The sequence below is a fragment of the Sander vitreus genome, chromosome 2 (assembly GCF_031162955.1).
Source record: "Sander vitreus isolate 19-12246 chromosome 2, sanVit1, whole genome shotgun sequence".
Classification (NCBI taxonomy): Eukaryota; Metazoa; Chordata; class Actinopteri; order Perciformes; family Percidae; genus Sander; species Sander vitreus.
This window is the reverse complement of record NC_135856.1, coordinates 37,772,701-37,792,875: the sequence shown is the minus strand read 5'-3', so window position 1 is coordinate 37,792,875 and position 20,175 is coordinate 37,772,701. Positions and strand designations below refer to the sequence as shown.

Here is a 20,175-nt window from a genome sequence, read left to right as displayed (position 1 = left end):
TATACACCGGTCCCCGGGAACAAACCTTTCACCCGCAATCCTTCTTTCCTCTTGGTACCCGTCTACTGCTTCAGGAGACCCCTGGGCCACCCAAGCCGCCAAAAGGCCTCCTTCTTCAGGTGAAAACAATGGAGTAGAAGCGCTGCTGGGTCTTTGTGGCGATCACATACAGGTGCACTGTGCAAGCACTGTGCAAGGTGTACTGTGCTTATTCCATCTTGTCATTGTAGAATCTGGTCTCTTCTTCAAAAACACTCCAAGGCACTGCTCCTTCCTCAGTCTGACAGGCTGACAGCCTCCTTTACAACTGGAGCCCACTACTAACTGGTTTGATCACATTGTTACATACATTTTCACTTTACCCCTTACATTGTTCAGTTTTAACACAGAAGTGATGTTTTTCAGTTCTGTTGTCAGGGTAGATGTGGCTTTAGATTACCTGGTATTTGTGTTTTTTAAGATGAAGTCAGCCCACACCGGATGCATTGACACTCTGCATTCAAACCTCTATAATCAATCTCTCCTTATTTGGTTATCACATTTCACTCATGTTAGTACAGTTAGTACAGTTCAGTGCTTTACGTGTTTGTAAAACTAAAACAGTAGAATTATGAAATAAGACAATGAAATGAATGCATAAAAATATGATTAAAAGTAACTTAAAATAGAAGTGAAACAAGATAAAGCAATAACAAAGATAAGACAAGGAAGATTATTTTATTTTTGAAACTAGGCCTGTCAAAATAACACACTCATTTTGAAAATAACCCTTCTACAGCAGTACAAACATCATTATAGTACAGCTCTTTCTGTGTAATGTATTTTAAGCTGTAAGTTATCAAACTAGAATATATAGCACAATACAGAAGAGGATATTTTATTGCTTTCTTTATTCTTTATTTTTCATAAATCAAAGTATTGCTGTAATACATTTGAAGCAAAAGATTGGCTTAAATATAGGTTTTAAGTTAGCAGTTAGTTTAAATATTTTTAGCTCCCTCTGATTCTCAAGCAGGCTGGTCCAAATGCTTGAAGCTTATAAGCTCTCTATAGCCAAAGTCAAAGTGGTAACAGATAAAGAGACTGGGTTGAAATATAGAAGTGGGCCTTCAGTGGAAACAGGGGCTTGGCAGCTAAAAAGGAAGTCTGTGGTCTGTCAGACCATAATGTCACAGACGTCACGAACAGGAAAAAATAAAGATACGATAAGAAATGAAGTCTTACTGGATCACGATGATTCTTCTTGGTGAGTAATACAGTAAATGTACCATAATGTTGGATAGACAGATAAAGTAAATCCTAAGGTAGGTGAGGAACATGTTTTCACTTAGATGAAGGTTGAGTCCGACATACATGAGACTAATGATTATAATGACACAATCACAGCTTGATTTGCACTCTGGTGGTAGTAGAAGGATGGTTCAGTTTTATGTTGCCTCTTTGGTCATTTCAAATGTTAAATGGGAGCAAAGTGATGATAATGTAATAATAGTTTTATTATATTCTTGTCTGAGTGAATAGATTACAATATGATGGGGAAGATATAACAATATAATAATGGCTTCCTGTCTGTTTCAGGATTGATTATTAAAATTGTATTGCTTGTTTTTAAGATTTTAAATGGGTTGTCGCCTTCTTATTTATCGGAGCTTTTACATGTTCACACACCTGTCAAAGCTCTGAGGTCTTCCAATCAGCTGCTCCTCGATGTGCTCAGATCCAGGTTAAAAAATAAAGGTAGTGTTAGCCTACATAAAAGTGTAAAGAAAAGAAAGGTAACCAAACTGCAAAAAGTGAGTTTTAAGAAGAGATTTAAAGCATATTACTGAATTGGCTGACTTGGGATACTCAGAAAGGGAGTTTCAGATTGTTGGGCACCATGCTGAGAGAATCTAATCAACCTTGGTAATCAGCTGTGTTAATGAAAGAGCCAAGAAAACCCCTTGTGAGGATCTCAGACTGCGCTTTTGCTCATAACAGGTATGTACTGTATAATACTACTGTTCTTGGGCTTTGTGAAGTAAGCTAGTCTACGTCATCTGGATGTGGCCTGGTGGTAATCAATTCACACAACAAGAAACCATTTTGGAACCTCACTTTACGTTTCGTACTCGGCTGATAACAGCATCACCGTTCTTAGAAGATCAGAGAGAGAGAGAGAGAGAGAGAGAGAGAGAGAGAGAGAGAGAGAGAGCTGAAGGCCACTATCAGAGCAACCTGGGCTCTCTAACACCTGAGCAGTGCCACAGACTGATGGACTCCATGCCACGCTGCATTGCTGCAGTCATTCAGGCAAAAGGAGCCCCAACTAAGTATTGAGTGCTGTACATGCTCATACTTCTCATGTTCATACTTTTCAGTTGGCCAATATTTCTAAAAATCCTTTTTTGTATTGGTCTTAAGTAATATTCTAATTTTCTGAGATACTGAATTTGGGGTTTTCATTAGTTGTCAGTTCTAATCATCACAATTAAAAGAAATGAACATTTGAAATATATCAGTCTGTGTGGAATGAATGTATACATTATACAAGTTTCACTTTTTGAATGGAATTACTGAAATAAATCAACTTTTTCATGATATTCTAAGTGTATGTCCAGCACCTGCAATAGGCTAAAGCAACGACAGTTTATGGAAAGAACAAGTGTAATTATGGTCAGATGTTGGTCCTGACTGATGGGGAAGTGATATTGATATGATGATGTCCTCCCTGTTTTAGGAAGCAGCGACTGTATTGCGTTTTGCCTGTAAAACTGTGTCAGTGTTTTTCATATTTATGTAAAATTATAGTTTGCTATTCTTATGTAAAATATGCGGCGCTGGTAGATGTTTGTGACTGGTTCTGCTGTGCAAACCCCGCCTCTTTTATGTGAACTCTAGATTGGGAAACCCTGATGGTTGACTGAACTAGTTGTTAACCAGCGTCGTGACACAGCTCATCCGACCGTGGTTGTTAGGTTAGGTGAAGCCGGGGAACTGAAATAAACCCAGGGCATGTTGATCTTGCTTCGTAGTACAGGCCTCATGTTTGTTGTTCCTGTCTCTTTTTTCCTGTGTCTTGTCTTGTTTGACTTCCTGCCTTGTTTTTTCCTGCTTCTGTGATTGTCTGCCCCGCCCTGATGTCTTCCACGTGTTCTTCTGCCCTCATGTCACCCGCCCATTGTTTTACCCTCGTTACCTGTGTATTTAGTCTCTGTGCATTCGTTGTCTGTTGTCAGATCATTGTGTGTTTGCATCCTCCTGTCGCTGCTGTCCTTATGGTTTTGATCTCTTTAGTTTTCTCAGTGTTTTTTGGAACTTGTTTTTTGCCCGTCTGCTTGCCTCAGGACTCCCTTTGTTGTTTATCGTTTATTTTATTAAATCCTCAAACATTCCCTACTCGTCTCTGCACTTTTGGGTCCAAGTCCGCTATTCCTAACCCATGTTACGAAGTACAAGTACTTTGTTACTGTACTTAAGTAGAATTCTTTTCACGTATCTGTACTTTACTTCGTTATTTATATTTCTGGAAACTTTCACTTTTACTTAAATACATTTCCTAAATAAAATGTATACTATTACACCAATACATTTTCTTTCATTGTTCAATTTGTTAAGCAGATTTGGCAAATCATTGCTCTTAGATTGTAATATGTAATACTGACAGCTAGCGTTTAAAATGGTTACTGCAGTTCAAAATACTGGAAAGATTCAACATTATTTTTATTGTCATTCCAAAAAACACTTCAGGAAGTGCAGGGTAGAACGAAATTACGTTGCATAGGACCACCATAAAATCAGACAAACAGCAGCTAGAAGAATGCAATTATAAATAAATAAATAAATATGGCGTAGTAAAAATATGATATATAAATAAGATAGCTAGCAATTAAAAATATGAGAGATGTAGAAATACTTGTGTATTCACATATCCCACACATACCTATACATATATCATATGCACACATACATACCCACACACACATATACACACACATGCATGCATACACCCATACATATGTTCCACATTGTCTCAGTTTACAGTGTGGTGCTGTTCAACAGTATGATTGCAGTCGGTAAAAAAACTGTCGCGGAACCGCACAGACCTACTCCTTAGGCCTGAGGGCAGGAGAGAGAACAAACTGGCAGGGGTGTGTAGAGTCCTTAATGGTTTTTTTGCCCTTGAAAGGCTGCGTTGTTTGGCCAGGTTCTCAATAGGTGGCAGCGTTACCCCAATGGTCCTCTCAGCTGACCTCACCACCCTCCTCAGGGCCCTTTTCACTGAGGTGCTGCTGCTCTCATGCCAGAGGGAGATATTGCTTGTTAGCACACTCTCAATGGTTCCCTTGTAGGAGGACTTTTGGGTTAAAATGGGCCGTTTTCAGTCTCCTTAAGAAGTGCAGGCGTTGGTTGGCTTTTTTGATGAGGGAGGAGGTATGCAGGGACGAGGTCAGGCGGTCAGACATATGAACCCCTAGAAACTTCATGTGCTCCACAGTCTCCACCTCAGAGCTGTTAATGTGGATCGGTATGTGCGTAGGCCGATTCCTCCTGAAGTCAATCACCAACTCTTTGATTTTTTCAACATTCAGGATCAAGTTGTTGTTTTGGCACCATTCTGTGAAGAGTTTCACCTCCTGCCTGTCATGAGGGTGTATAGCAGAGGGCTCAAGACGCACACCTCAATGAGGTAGTAGATGAAGAGTAATGCCACGTTCTAGTTACCTCGGAACTCGGTTTTAACGAGGTCAAAGTCGGAAACACGCCCCCTGACCTCGGATTTACGAGCTCGGAACTCGGACAACCTCGCAGTAGCCCGAGTTCAAAATCCAACATGGCTGCCCCCTGTATCAACAGTTGTGAAAAGCTGCAGTAACATAAAGTTATAAGCACTTCTGTCTTATTTGTGTCACTAAATCAGTCGTTCACACAGGCATGTTCAACTTCTATCTGTGGACATGTTGTTACGCTGTTTGCATGCACAAAAAAACGGCGTAATGCGTTGTTATCAACTGGTATTGCTAACAATAGCTAGAGCTAGAGCTAATGACAACAATGAAAATCCGACTTTTAAATAGAACGCATTCAACTCGGGTATGACGTCATTCCCAGCTCCGGGAACAGAGGCCTTCACTGCTGGTGTGTTGTTCAGTGCATCAAACCGGCCAAAGTAGTTATTGAGATCATTCAGGAAATCAGTGTTGTCATTACAGGACAGGGGAGTAGGTTTATAGTCTGTGGCAGACTGAATTCCCTGCTATAGTCTTCTAGTGTCTCTGTGGTCCCTGAAATGATCTTGAAGTTTTTGACCATGGGCTCTTTTTGTCACTCTGATGGCTTTGTTTAGATTTGCACGAGCAGACCTAAGGGCAACCTCATCACCAGATTTAAAAGCAGCGTTTCTTTCTTTCAACAGGGATCGCACCTCAGCTGTCATCCATGGTTTCTCATTTGCTCTGACTGTGATGTTTTTAGGGACACAGACATCCTCCATGCATTTATAGATGTAACTGGATACAGCATCAGCATACTCATTGATGTCTGTGCCCTGACTGTTAGTAGCCGCCTCTCTAAACACTGACCAGTCTGTACTTTCAAAGCAGCCCTGTAATGCCATCATGGCTCCCTGCGGCCAGACCCTCACTTGTTCTGTGGAGGGATTGATTCTGGTAAGGAGAGGCCTATACAGTATGTTGGTATTAGAATGACAGCAATGTGGTCTGATGATCCCAGATGGGGGCGGGGTGCTGCTTTGAACGCAGTCTTGATGTTAGTGTACACATGGTCTAGTGTATTTGCACCTCGTCGCAAAATCCACATGCTGGAAAAAGCGGGGGAGAACTTTTTCATATTTGCCTTGTTGAAATCCACAGCAACAATAAATGTGTGTGTGGTTTGCAGTTCATTGATGTGTTGATAGAGAACATCCAGGGCTATTTTTGTGTCTGCGTCAGGAGGAATATACACTGCAAGGATGAAAATGACAGAAAATTCCCTCAGAAGATAGTATTTAACAGTCAGAACCTCAATGTCTGGGGAACAGTATGAGAAAGACCTGTTTACATTTGTGCACCATCTGTTGTGTATATATATATATATATATATATGCAGACTCCACCAGTTTTCCCACTGAGAGTCCTGGACCTGTCAGCCCGGAAGGTGGTCAGTCCCATAAAAGTAATAGCCTTGTCTGTGACAGACTCATTCAGCCAGGTCTCCGTAAAAACTAGTGCACAACAGTTAAATCTAGCAAGAGATAATCTAGTTTGTTTTCCAGTGAGCGGACGTTTACTACCAGAATCGATGGTAACGGCGCCCTACATGGATTTGCTCTCAGCCTGGCGCAGGCTCCGGCATCCCCGTTTCTGCTTCCTCATACTCCACCGCCGGCATAGTCTTTTCCGGGTGGTGTTGGAGAAGGGTGCCGCCGTAGAGCTGGTCACACCGGGTGTACACAGTAGTCCTAAATCATTCGTCGTTCAATTTGTTTATGCTGCTCGGATCAACTGTCCCGGCTTTGATTACCTTCCGCAATAACAGCAGACTTTGGCGATCGTAGAATAGGTGCCTTTTATTGATCCGATCAGGTTCAGAGGTGTTCTTGTTGTTTTCAGCCGATGCGGCCGCAGCCAACAGAGGCGCCACCATCCTGGCAGATACAGATTATTGCACCGCGACCGAAAGTCGTCTCTCCTCCAGACTCGGATGTTCAGATTGAGAACGCTAAACTCAACGTCCTACATTGTCAATGTTGGCTAGATGCTAGCCTCCCATTGCCGCAGAGCTCTGTACCCGGCTGGTCACCTTTTATCAGCTAAACATCAACAACAACAACAACAACCACCAAAAAGACCGGGACCTCACGATCCTCTGTAGGCTACCTGACTTTCTCTGCTTAAAATTACTGAAGCAACCGCTAAAAGACCCAGGTCACAGTCACCGTGTGTTGGCTACAGCTGCTGAACAGAAGCGGGGCAAGAATTTGGGCAGGGAGGAGATTTTTGATTTTCCCGACACCATTATATATAAAATGAAATAAACATATAGGCTTATTTCCATAAAGATTATAACTTTGTCTGTGTGTATAAGTCTGTTGTTGCATGATCTACAAAATAATATACTAAAAACAGCTTTACACTGTACATTACACATTATTGGAATCATCTTACTTTCCAACATATCACAACCGTGAAGCTGGCGATGGTAACGTTAGCCACAAGAATATTCCATAACGTAACATACCATACATTGCAGAGTGACCTGAAAAGAACGTAAGCCGTGTCTCAATTCAACAATTCTGGCTACATGGTTGCAAACTTCTATCTAGCTAGAAATCTAGCTAGAAATCTAGCTAGACTGGAAACTAAACAACAGGCACACCGCACACACTTGTTTGGGCTTGCGAGCTGGCCAAAGAGCAGTAGGCTAACGTCACGTTTTGAGTGGATGGCGAGCGCGAGACGCCGAAATGGATGCCAATAAGATTCTGAATGGAAAGTGATCCAAGACCAAAGTGATCTGTGTGTTTTGTCGTTGTGAACTGAGCTATCATCGCAGCACGTCCAGTCTGAAATACCACTTGATGGCCGAGCACACAGCTGATGCCAATTCTCCGCCCCCTCGTCAAAGCCGAGATTATTTGCTCCAAGTGTGAATGAATGCTCCAAGTGTGAATGTTAGTGTGAAATTGAACACTACAGTATGCCAATGTTGTTTTCAATAAAAAAACATTTGCACAAAGCAAGCCGATCCACTTTTCCATGTTGACAAGAGCATTAAAATGAGAAAGAAATAATGGGACAAAAAGAAATCTAGGGACATTTAGAATAGATAAAAATGTGCGATTAATTGCAATTAATTGCAAGTTGACTATGACATTAATGCGATTAATCGCGATTAAATATTTTAATCGTTTGACAGCACTAATTATATTAATAATAATATAAAAATTAAGCATCTGGCCAGCCGGCAACGGCCGGCCTGGTCCCGAGATAGGCCGACCGACTCAATCAGACTTTACTGAAATTGGGACGTTCAGTCAAAATCAAGCACGTCATCAGAGAGAGTGCAACACGAGCTAAAAGCTGGTTGTCAGTAAAAGCTAGATAATGGACCGTTAATAGAGAAAAGGCATGCAGAAAAACTTTGAGAAACAAGAAAAGGGCTCTTACGTCCGACGCTTTGAAAAGAGTTTTAAAGGTTTAATTTTTAGTTTAGTTTTAGTTTTAATTTGGCTGCTGCAGCGGAGGACACTAGTAATGTAGATGTAAGAAGACAACAGAAAATACAGCTAGATCAAGTTATTTTCACACAATTCACGCTACTTCTAGTTAGCTCCAGTGTTTTTTGAAAGTAGCCTACATTGTATTAAACTGTTATAAGTTTAGCGTCATTGTTTCGTGATAATTGCTTACAAATCCCAATTCCCATGCACTGTAACGATCGTACCACATTTTGCATGTTTTGACAGAAAAGTTTGTTAATGTTTCTTTTTGACTGCAAGTTTCTGCATACTGAGGCTAACGTGGCTAGCCGTAAGTTTTCTGCGTACTGAGGCTAACGTGGCTAGCTGAAAACTCCGCTAGTCACGTCCATACATTGGAAGCAATATTACTCATCATGTGTGTATGTTTAATCTCAGTATAGTTTCGGTATATGTCTGAGACAACAGCGTATATTAAGCGAGTATTCCGAAACGTTAATTAGTTGTCGTTCCTTGTGTTTTAACATTCTGTCTGGCGTGCCTCGCTTGCTAGCAAGTACTGATAGTGTACAATGGGATATTGACGTAGTACATGTAGCCTATGTAACGCAATGCATTCTTTATATTTTGCTTGTGCAGATGCTGTAAATGTGTACACCAAAGCCTGAAGACAATGTTCTGATTTATTTTCCAAAGGTATATGGCTCCATAATGTAATTAGGTTTTAATGAAGTGCTGTAACGTATGCACTTAGGCTGCAGTTATGCCATTCTATATGAGAAGTTTAAAAGTTATGATTCAGATGATGGTTTTGTGTGTGTACACCAAAACCTGAAGACAATGTTTTGATTTATTTTCCAAAGGAAAAATAAAGAAAAGAAGAAAAATTCAACATTTCGCCTCTGTCCCCCTGATGCTTGACACCTGTTACCATTAGTTAGCCTGTTACTGAATTGCATGACTAAAATATTAGCAGATAAGGTGGGATTTAGGGTAAACAGACTGCTTTAGGCTACTTGCAATATAGTCTAACAGGTCAAAAACCAATAGCAATAGCCATAGTACTGTAGACATTTGTAGTGAACTTTACTTTGAATGCCTAGCTAGTTATATATTAAAATAAAACATTGAATATATGACATAGGTATGTAATTAATTCTTAGGTAGGGTGGCACATAGGCTTCTATTACAGGCACTCATATGCAGTAGTTAGATGAGGTATTATAAGCCACTGGCTTACTTATGTTCTCCCTTGTCTGAATCGTGTGTTCAGCACTTAAGTGTCACACACACACACACACACACACACACACACACACACACACACACACACACACACACACACACACACACACACACACACACTGATCACACTTACACACATACAAACATTTAGCTGCAATGTTTACATCCTATACTGTGTTCATTAACTAGGATGTTGCTAGAATCAGTACAGCCAGAGACCCCTGGTCTTCCAGTACCAGTGCTGTGAGGAAGGATGCTACTGTAGGCCTAGCAGAGACAGTGTGGTAGAGGTAGGAAAAAAACAGTGACACACAAATGTACTTTGGGTTTGTAATTAACTCTACAGTAGAGGGGATGTCTACATGTAGATATATACATTTAAACTTTAACTGTACATTAGGTCATAATTATTAATTATTATTTATTTTTTTGCAGAAGTTGGAGAGTTAAAACAGATGAAAAGATGGAGAATCAGACAGACAATATGTAGGGCCCTATTCTGCACCCGGCGCAGCGCAATGCAAAGCCTGACGCAAGTGTCTTTGCTAGTTTAAGACCGACGCAGTTGTCAGTTTCCCGTCCAGCGCCCACGTCGTTTAAACAGCAAATGCACCTGTGCCCATCTGTGGCCCATGGGCGTGCTGGTCTTACAGGGAGGTGTGTTCAGGTGCATTCTGGGCGTGCTGGTCTTACAAGGAGGTGTGTGCAGGTGCATTCTGGGCGTGCTGGTCTTACAGGGAGGTGTGTTCAGGTGCATTCTGGGCGTGCTGGTCTTACAGGGAGGTGTGTTCAGGTGCATTCTGGGCGTGCTGGTCTTACAGGGAGGTGTGTGCAGGTGCATTCTGGGCATATTGCTATCTTGAGGCAGCGGGAAGTGATCACCCTATTGACCAACAAAAACCTGGTCTAAAGTCAATAACGCAGCATTTCATTGTTATTTTAACAGCACATTAGTAAAATGCTCCTAGGCTCGTGCACAGCGCGTGCACACTATGCTTGTTACACACACAGGGACGCGCAGCAGCACACAAACAAATAAAAATATTACGGTGCAAATCCTCCATCATAACAGCAATGCTCCAAGGTCCAAACGCGCCTGGCTTTTAAAGGGAATGGGAGATGATCTCTGATTGGTTGATTGCATGTTACGCCCAAAACACACCTAGGCCAATGAAGAATAAGGGTTGGCAAGATGAGAAATTTGAAAACTTTGAAAAATCTTTTTTAAAAGCATCCTTGAGTTTTGTTAAAGTGCCCATATTATGAAAAAAACACTTTTTCTGGGATTTGGGGTGTTCTTTTGTGTCTCTGGTGCTTCCACACGCATACAAACTTTAAAAAAAATCCATCCATGCTGTTCTGAGTGAGATACGGTTTCTGAATGTGTCCTGCCTTCAGTCTCCAGGTGAGCTGTTCAAAATCGGAAACGAGCCGGCTAACCGCAACCGTTAGCTCGTAGCGTTAGCAACATGCTACCTCGTTCTCAATAGCAAAGCACTGCTACAACACACAAGTTCACCATAATCTCCAAAAGAACTACTTCCTCATTTAGAAGAAGTCTCCCAGCTAATCCTGCCTTGTAACTGACCGAAGTTGGAGAAACAGCCTTTCTTTTACTGTCTATGGAGCTAGCTAGCTGACATGATCTACATCTGAGCTACTGCACATGTGCGAGTGCAATCAAAGATAGTACAGAAGAAGCAGAAGAAAAGAGGTCTCACTCTGTAGCTAAAACAGAGACCAGCTGAAAAGAGGATCTGCAGCAGTGAGAGAGAGCTGTGCAGTACAACAAAAATATGTTTTTTGAAAATGAAACCATGTAAACCTATTCTGGTACAACCTTAAAATACAATTATGAACCTGAAAATGAGCATAATATGGGCTCTTTAAAATGTATATTTTGTGTTATTGTAAGTTGTATTTTATTTGAAATAGGATCTGAACCATTTTCTTTTACAAAAGGTAGGAACAAATGGACCTAAATTGTCAAGTGGTGTAACCACAAAAGAATGATAAATATTTAATATTTCATCCACTACATTATTTGTGAGCACACTCACAATATAACTAACTTTCAAAGTTTTACCCAAAAATAGATTTTATTAGGATTACTTTGTTATAATTAACAAATTATATTTGTTATTGCAATATCAAGTGGTAGACGTGCTGGAAACAACTTTTGTTTATTAAATAATCTTGGACAAATTGTGTAAAAAGGCTTAAAAATGGGTTTTTATAATGGAGTAAAGTGTTACATTTAACAAACATTAATTTACCTGCACATGATCATATTTTCAAGAAAAATACTGGTTACCCCATTTGACACAAACCAGTTACACCACCTGACGAGATGCTTCTACAGTTAAAAACTAATATAAAGAAAGTGACACTGAAATCAAGTACTGCAGTCAAAGTACTTTCTTGAACTTGGGGTTTAATTTAATTTGAATAAGCCATATTTCATTGAGGTAACAATTTACTTTATTAGTGGTTAAAACTCATTTGATTAAATTAAACAACTAACGTCTTAACAAATTGTGTGTGAGTGTATGTGTGAACAGAGTGTTTGTGTGTGAGAAAGAGGTACGTAGATAGATGGGTATAAGAGAGAGGGAGAAGCAAGTCTGTTTAGGGTTGGAAATGTCCTTTAACATATTTACAGAATGTACAGTATCTGAAAACTCAGACTGTGAAGGCTTGGAAGTTTTTCCAGTCCTCTGCCATGAGATTTGAATGGCACAGCTTCAGTGGTTCTGGCTCAGAGATTATATGCAGCACATCTGTTTTGTAGTAGAAGAGGAGGTCAGCAGGATGAGGCCAGGTGAAGACATTCTTCCAACCCATCTGTTGCATGCAGCTCACTTCCACTTCTTCATCAATTACCTGAATGACCTGTCCCACAAAAGGCTTTCCATCATATCTTACTATGATGAACTTGCCTGGTTGCAATCTGCTGAGGAGAGGTTATCTTTGCTGTGGAAATCTACAGCTACGAGATTGTAGCACTTGCAGATTCCAGGTCTTGCACAGAAAGACAGAACTTTTTTTTTTTATTAAATTGTTATGAAATTATGCGACAATAAAAATCACAAAGGAACCCTATACAAATTTGTATTAAAGCTAAAACTTTTTTTTAAACACTAAGGCCTTGCACTATAATGATATAGCCTAGCCTAGCCTAGCTAAAAACCTAGCTTGATAAAGTTGTAGATCAATTACATAAACTTTAAAAAAAAAAATACAAACAATAAACATACAAATACGTCTAAATAGTAACTAAGCTCATATATCATCTTGAACCAGTAACTTAACTAGTTATATTTGAAAAGATTGGCCAAACATTGAGAGGCTTGTAGTAAGAAGTGGTGTAACCGGTTACACCATTTGACCTTTCAATGTAAAATCTAATTTGACATGCATTATCATAGACACATATATCAGCACAGACTAAATACACATTTCTATTCAAAATAATGTTTTTCAATGTTTTACTTGGGTCATACCATTTGACATGTTAACCAAAGATACCTGAACTTAGCCTAAAAATGTCTTATTAATTTATATTTATCAGAGAGTTACTAACATTGTGACGCAGCAGTTATGCTCATCAGGGGTCCTTTCCTTTGATGTCATTTCCTGTCATGTGGTCTTCTTGCTGATTTTAACAAAATGGCACCTTGAATGGTGGTTACACCCAAGCCCCAAGGAAGAGCGCCATGTCTAAAAGCCACCATGGGCTTAGCGGATAAAGGTGGAACTGCACCCCATGGCCCAGAAAGACTTTTCACATAGACTTTGCATGGCGAAAGAAACGTCTATATTTCAGCGGATAATTTTTTTGGGGTACATCAACTTACCAGCCCAAACACTTACTAGTAGCCGAATCCAGAGTTATTAAACTAGGCATGATGGACGCGAACAGACTGCACTGCGCATGCTCATATGACTGTTCTCCCGAGGTCCTGTAGCTGTAATAATGGATAATGCTAACGCTAATGGTTGTAATTCACCATGTGTTCTATTAATACATCCATGGTATGTATGCTGTAAAGCCTGTAACGTGGGTGAGAGATGAAGCCATGGATGTCATTAAGAGAAGCTCTGTTCACCAAACTGCAGGCTAACCTTAGGAGCGCTAGCTAGTAGCTAGCTAGTAGCACGACATAATAATTACATCTCCTCGGTTGTCTAAATACATCCATTGTGTATCTAGATAAGCATGTAAACGATCAGGAACAACGAAAACACAATGACAATAAAACGGCGAGTTCATGAGTTCGCCACTTGTAAGAGACACGAGAGAGAAGCTCGTGAACGAGCATGTTGCTACCGGTTGCTACGACAACACAAACAAACTGTTGCTGGTGTGCGTGTCCATCGTGACGTCATGGGCCAGTCAACGCGGAAGATCCGAGCTCCATGATTGCTTTATGCGCTTTTGAGCAACTCTCATTGGAATGAACGGGGCTTCCCGCCGAACGCCGTATCCAGTTCTCTTAATACATCCATGGTTACACCACCTTGACATTTCAGGAAGCTAGCATGACTGACAGTATTCCCTAAATTATTAAAATAAATAAATAAATAAACTCTAAAATATGGCCTCTAAAAAAGAATGTTTTTAAGTAATTTGTTTGTTTTTGCTTTAAATTGAATGTATTTAAATTGAAACACAAAGAAAATGGGCGTCACATCATTGACCCACCTCTGATTAATGAAGACACTAAGTACAACCCTTTTGAACCATGCGCCCGGCTCACGGACCCTTTTTTACCGCCGTCAAACTAGCAAAAGTGGATTTGGACACTCCCTAAACACACCTGCGCCAGGCGCTTCACGCCGTGACCTCAGATCGTTCAAATAGAGCCTGTAGTGTCAACAGAGAGAAACAAGGAGAATCAAACAGACAGACAAAAAAGAACAAAATACTGTAGAGAATGACAGTAACAGCATACAAACGGCATAAACAGACAGCACACAGACTCTACAACATCCTCAGATTCTTTTTCTTTAGTTTTTACTGTATGTGTACATTTGTAATAAACGTGTGCTCTTTAAAAAGTAGTAAGCATTGTTTGTCACTTACATTAAATGTTTAAAAATCTGTTACATAAGGTACTGCTTCTATTATTTCACCATCTGTACACAAATGTAATTAGTGAATGCATGTGTCCGTGGGTGGGGCTGCATTGGTCGGGTAATGTGGGCAGGTGTGGCTACAGTACCAGGGTCTGTCGTCCAGTCCGCCCCTGGATGTCACCCATAGGTTTCTGAAGAGCAAAATTGAAGGTCAAAGTGGGCAGCTCCTGGTGGCTCCGGCCATCGCCATCTTGGCAGTGCCTGACATCGGCTAACTCTTGGCTTATCATAAAATGGGCGTGACAAAAAGATGTGGAGCGTGGATGGAGCCGAGGCGGGCTGAATTAAGCCTACAGTCTATGCTCACCTTCTGTGACGGCAGCCAGCTGTCACTCAAAGCGGAACGCCTTTAATTATGCATTCATTATTCTCCAAGCTGGGACCTGCTTTTTGCTCAGGTGAACATGATGGTGCAAAATCTTCGGTGCAGAATCTTGTCCTATTTCCAACAGATTCTGCATTCATATGCAGATATCTGAGTGTAAGAAGATCTATTGATCCACTTAAAGGCCCCTTCCAGTGTATTTTGACATTTTATGATATTTCATATTTTAAATCATTTCCTGATAATGTTGAGTAATCACACAATTCGCTATTCGGGGACATTCATTTTTGGGGGGACTTGAATGGCAATCCTCCAGTTCCCAGGCCTTCTTCAGGAAACAGAAGAGATATCCCCGGCGTCAGCCCTACTTTGTAATGTTGACAAAAGTTTTAAAAAGTAGCTTTGAAACTAAATTGTTTTCATGTCAATTAACTGTTATTTAAATTTGCATCAAAAGTTTTTTTGAAGATTAAGCACAGCATTCATTGGTAAAGCTGATGTCCATTTGATCCACTTTAGGGTTTATCACCATGGCTAGTTTTTGGATGCCATTTGTGCCTGCGGCTGAGGTCCAACATGTCCAGTATGGTTCAACAGTCACTCTTGGCTGTAACATCTCCTATCTTTATGATACAACGTGGCTTAGGCACAACCCTGATCTCACCCCCACTGTGGTCCTCCGCGCCAGCCTCAGAGACGGACAACCAGTACAAGGTAGAGTATGATATCAAATGCTGATTTGAACAAATATAGTCCCAGGAAAAGCTGAGCTCTGAACTCAACTGAACTGAGGCTGTAGAGAGCATAAAACTCCAAAAAAAAATGGTCACACTACATAACACTATTTAGGTGGCAAATATGTTGTGAAACTGGGGGTAAATAAAACTGGGAACCCAGAACAGACAAGATTGGGTTTTTGATTGAAAGCCTTGGATAAATACAGTTGTGCTCATAAGTGTACATACCCTGGCAGAATTTGTGAAATGTGTACCATTCTTTTAAGAAAACACAAGTTACCAGGTAAAACATGGTACTTTTATTTAAATGGGTTTCAAATTAAACCATAAAATATTACAGAATAGTGCAATAGTAAAACAAAACATAGCAAAAAAGAAAATAATGAGAGGATCCCGTTCAAATGTTTACATACCCTTAGATCTTAATACTGTGTATTGCCCTCTTTTGCATCAATGACAGCTTGCAGTCTTTTGTGATAGTTGTGGTACCTTATTCCCCAGATGGTAGAGACCATTGTCCTGCATAAACTGCACGTTTGAGTTCTCCCCAAAGAGGCTCAATGATATTGAGGTCAGGAGACTGTGATGGCCACTCCAGAACCTTCACTTTGTTCTGCTGTAGCCACTGAAGTTGACTTGGCCTTGTGCTTCGGATCGTTGTCATGTTGGAAAAGTCCAAGTGTGTCCCATGCACAGCTTTCAGGCTGATGAGTGCAAATTTTCCTCCAATATTTTCTGATAACATGCTGCATTCATCTTGCCATCAACTTTGACTAAATGTCCTGTGCCAAAAAAAAACATTAGAGATCCACCTCCATGCTTCACAGTAGGGATGGTGCACTTTTTCTTCATAGGCCTTGTTGACTCCTCTCCAAACATAATGTTTATGGTTGTGACAATAAAGTTAAATGTTGGTCTCATCACTCCAAATGACTTTGTTCTAGAAGTTCTTAGGCTTGTACAGGTGCTGTTTGGCATATTTTATTGCTCAGTAATGGCTTTTTTCTGGCAAACCGACCGTCCAGCCTATTGTTGTTCAAGTGTTGAGGGTTCCTTCTTTGCATTCCGACCAATTTCTGATAGTTGAGGCTGAATTCTTTGTTGGTCTGCCCGACTGTGGCCTTGAATCCACCGCACCACAAATTCTCCATTTCTTTATCAAACTTTGAGCACTACTTTTTAAATCTTTAGATATCTTATATCCTTTTCCTGATTTATGCACTTCAACTACCTTTTCTCGCAAATCTTGACAGCTCTTTTGCTTTTCTCATGGTTCAGTAAAGTGGTTCATTAAAGGGTACATAAACGTTTGATCAGGGCAATTTTGGGTGACTTCAGTCATCATTATTATTTAAAAAGGGCAAACACAATTTGTGATAATAAATGGCTTCACCTGACCGCTATCCCTTAAATAAAAGAGAGGTTTTCTGCATGATCAGTCATATTTTCAAACAACTGGCCAGTATTTCACAAATTCCGCCAGGGTATGTAAACTTATGAGCACAACTGTAGTAGCTTATCACCTGACTCCTCTTGAGATGCAGAGGTTGAGTATACCTGTCCTCAGGAGACACACATGCATGTTGTGCTTGGTTGAGCTTGGCAAGAGGGACAACTTTGCAAATCCAAATTACAGAACATTAAGTATGATTTGGTATGCTTTTAACTGACTACAACTTTTTTAAGGGTTTCAGGTCAGCTCTCGTTTCTCAGTGGGGTTGATGCAAAGATCTCTGGCACTGAAGATCACTGGTGTTGAGGAGAGAGACCTGGGGCTGTACTACTGTATTGCCAATGTGAACACACGTTTAACAGTTGGGAGAGGGACCATACTTCAAGGTAAGAGAATATATTTTGCATTGTGGTAAGTACGTAGGCAGGCCTAGTTTCACAATTGCTTGTAGGAAGTATAAGTATATAAGTATATTCCCTCAAGGCTGCAGATTTCCCTGCATGTTTCTCACCTGTTGCCACCGTAGACTGCAAAACTAGTGGACTGGCATCCGTGACGTCATTGGTTCGTGGACTGCTGTTATGAAGCCTCGATTTTGCCGATACGGGCATCGCCATCTTGTTTTTTTTTGCAACCGGATGTGTCGATTTTTGATGTGAGGGTGGAACTGGGGAGGATGATGCGGCTAAGCCAGTGTTGTTATTGGTTGCAATTGCGCTAGCAAAAAGCTACAACCCTTCTGAAGTGAGTCATCCAGTGGAGATTTACTGCCGGGTTAACGCAGACCTCTGCCGTCATTCACCTGCAGTATGGCTATGCTACAAATGCTAGTAGCCAAGGGACGTCCCCTTAATATACAAAATTATTTTATTAATAATAATAATAATAATGCAAATAGGAGATGTGTTGTGTCAGCGCTGACCCTAGTCTACCGCACTGAAAGATTTGTCATAACATGCAGCATAATACAACCAGAGGAGATACAGAGCTGCTGTTTGCAGGAAAAGTGTGATTATATGAGGTTTCAGTTCAGTTTCAGTTCAGTTCACATTCAGTTCTCCAAAAAATCGAGTAACAGTCATTTTTGCCTCAGCTTAATTTTCTCTCTCTGTATGTCTTCAGTTTCATCTGTAGGTTCCTCTTGGTTTCTCTGTCACCACTGGTACTGTGTGGGTGTGGGTTTTGGGCTGCTGATTATGGTGCTGGCTGTTTGCATCACCCACTGGAAAACAAAGTCCAACAAGGAGACCACCAACAAGACTACCACCGTTTACAGCACCAAAAACAACAACACCAACAGCAGCTAATGTGGTAGACCTTTTTCACAGCAGACATGTCATGTTAAATAGGTCCCAGCAGGAAATGCACAGCTGCCACTAATAACATTTATGAAGGCCCTAAAACTGCCACACTTAATGGAATGCACCTTTGATTATATTGATCCTAAACCCTGTTTCCAGAACCAGACATGACCTCTCTAGTTGACAAGCATGCCTAGGATGTTGACAAAAAGAGGCATCACATCCTTTGTCCCACGCGGCATTCAGCTGCTTAACAAGCTCTGAGCATGGTCTAAATTTGGCACTTTCTTAAACTAAACTTGTTGATTTCCCAAAATGTGCTTTTAATGATGTAATGTTGTATGATGCTCACGTTTTTATGTTATAACATATGTTATGTTATATTATGTGATGCCATATATGGTTGTTGATGTTTTTTTTATATTGTTTAGCAGGTCACCCTAGGGGCATAAAGATTTCAGTGCCGGCCCTTGGCATAGGCCATATATATATATATATATATATATATATATATATATATATATATATATATATATACATACATACATACATATATATATATATATATATATACATACATACATACATACATACATACATATATATATATATATATATATATATATATATATATATATATATATATATTAGGGCTGTCAATCGATTAAAAAAATTAATCTAATTAATTACATACTCCGTGATTAATTAATCTAAATTAATCGCAAACATAATTTTTGCCCGGTTCCTTAACCGATACTTTTTAAGAAAGTTAAAAAGAAAAAAAAGAAGGGTACTAAACAACAGTCGGCAACATTAAAGAAGGCTTGTTTATTGCTAAGGCCATATGGTCAAAATTAAATGATTTAATAATAATGTAATAACTATAACAATAACTTATTTCACTAATAAATTGCTGTTGAATGAGAAAAACAACAACCAGATGGGAAAAGGGCATTTAACAACATTGAATGCACCACGAGGCTGTAGTTTACCAGTTTTATTGAACGCACCGTCCGTCTGTGTTGTTTCTCCGACAGCAGCTGCAGATTGTTACATCCCGGTGTTGAATCCTCTACAGTAAAACACAGTCACACTTTACACCGTTTAGTGTTAGCTGTCAGCATTTAACCCTGTTTAATCCAGCTACTAGCTAGTGGTAGGCTAACGTTAGCTGCTGTCAAGTATAGTGTTAACTAGCTAGCGGTAGGCTAACGTTAGCTGCTGTTGAGTATAGTGTTAACTAGCTAGCGGTAGGGAATTACAACAGTTTGTATATGTGCCTCCCTTAAAAAGTGGGAGGCACATATACAAACTGTTGTAATTCCTACACCGTTCACCTGATTTGGATGTAAATACCCTCAAATTAAAGCTGAAAGTCTGCAGTTAAAGCACATCTTGTTCGTTTCATTTCAACTCCATTGTGGTGGTGTATAGAGCCAAAAAGATTAGAATTGTGTCGATGTCCCAATATTTATGGATCTGACTGTATATATATCATTTAATTTTGACCATGTGGCCTTAGCAATAAACAATATTTGAATTGTGTAACACCACTTGAGTTACGGTGAAACGTTGTTTCATGTATATGGTTGAAATGACAATAAAACACAGTTGAGTAGTTGATCGTCTCACTGTCTGTCTGTCTGTCTGTCTACGGTAAGCGTGGCTTGGGAGTGGACTCAGAGCAGTGAAGCAAGTGCATTCTGGGATTTGGTGTCTTTCATCCACATGAGCCAAAAACACATTTCCTGGCTTTTCTCGGCCTAGAAGGCACCAATTTACAAAAAAAAATT

At 40.2% G+C, this 20,175-nt stretch overlaps 2 protein-coding genes across 3 annotated transcripts in view; both read left to right on the top strand.

The window, feature by feature from the left end:
• The window catches only part of LOC144528899 (ladderlectin-like), a 128,231-nt gene that overhangs the window by 24,398 nt on the left and 83,658 nt on the right, over window positions 1–20,175 (top strand). The gene's annotated exons all lie outside the window — the stretch shown is intronic.
• Window positions 1,156–18,884, top strand: LOC144528865 (uncharacterized). Of its 2 annotated transcripts, none has more exons than XM_078267731.1 (4): window positions 1,156–1,246; window positions 15,411–15,605; window positions 17,323–17,467; window positions 18,204–18,884. In XM_078267731.1, exons 2-4 carry the CDS (start codon window positions 15,468–15,470, stop codon window positions 18,386–18,388), a joined length of 468 nt encoding a protein of 155 aa, XP_078123857.1. In that variant the 5' UTR covers window positions 1,156–1,246; window positions 15,411–15,467; the 3' UTR covers window positions 18,389–18,884. The 2 variants fall into 2 exon arrangements, with proteins under 2 accessions (XP_078123857.1, XP_078123848.1); XM_078267722.1 differs by having other exon boundaries at window positions 17,315–17,467.

Coding starts and splice junctions, on each gene's coding strand:
- LOC144528865 (XM_078267722.1), top strand. CDS start 1,213: ATGAAGTCTTACTGGATCACGATGATTCTTCTTG. Junction 1,247..15,410: donor GATCACGATGATTCTTCTTG/GTGAGTAATACA, acceptor GATCCACTTTAG/GGTTTATCACCATGGCTAGT. Junction 17,468..18,203: donor GAGAGGGACCATACTTCAAG/GTAAGAGAATAT, acceptor GTATGTCTTCAG/TTTCATCTGTAGGTTCCTCT.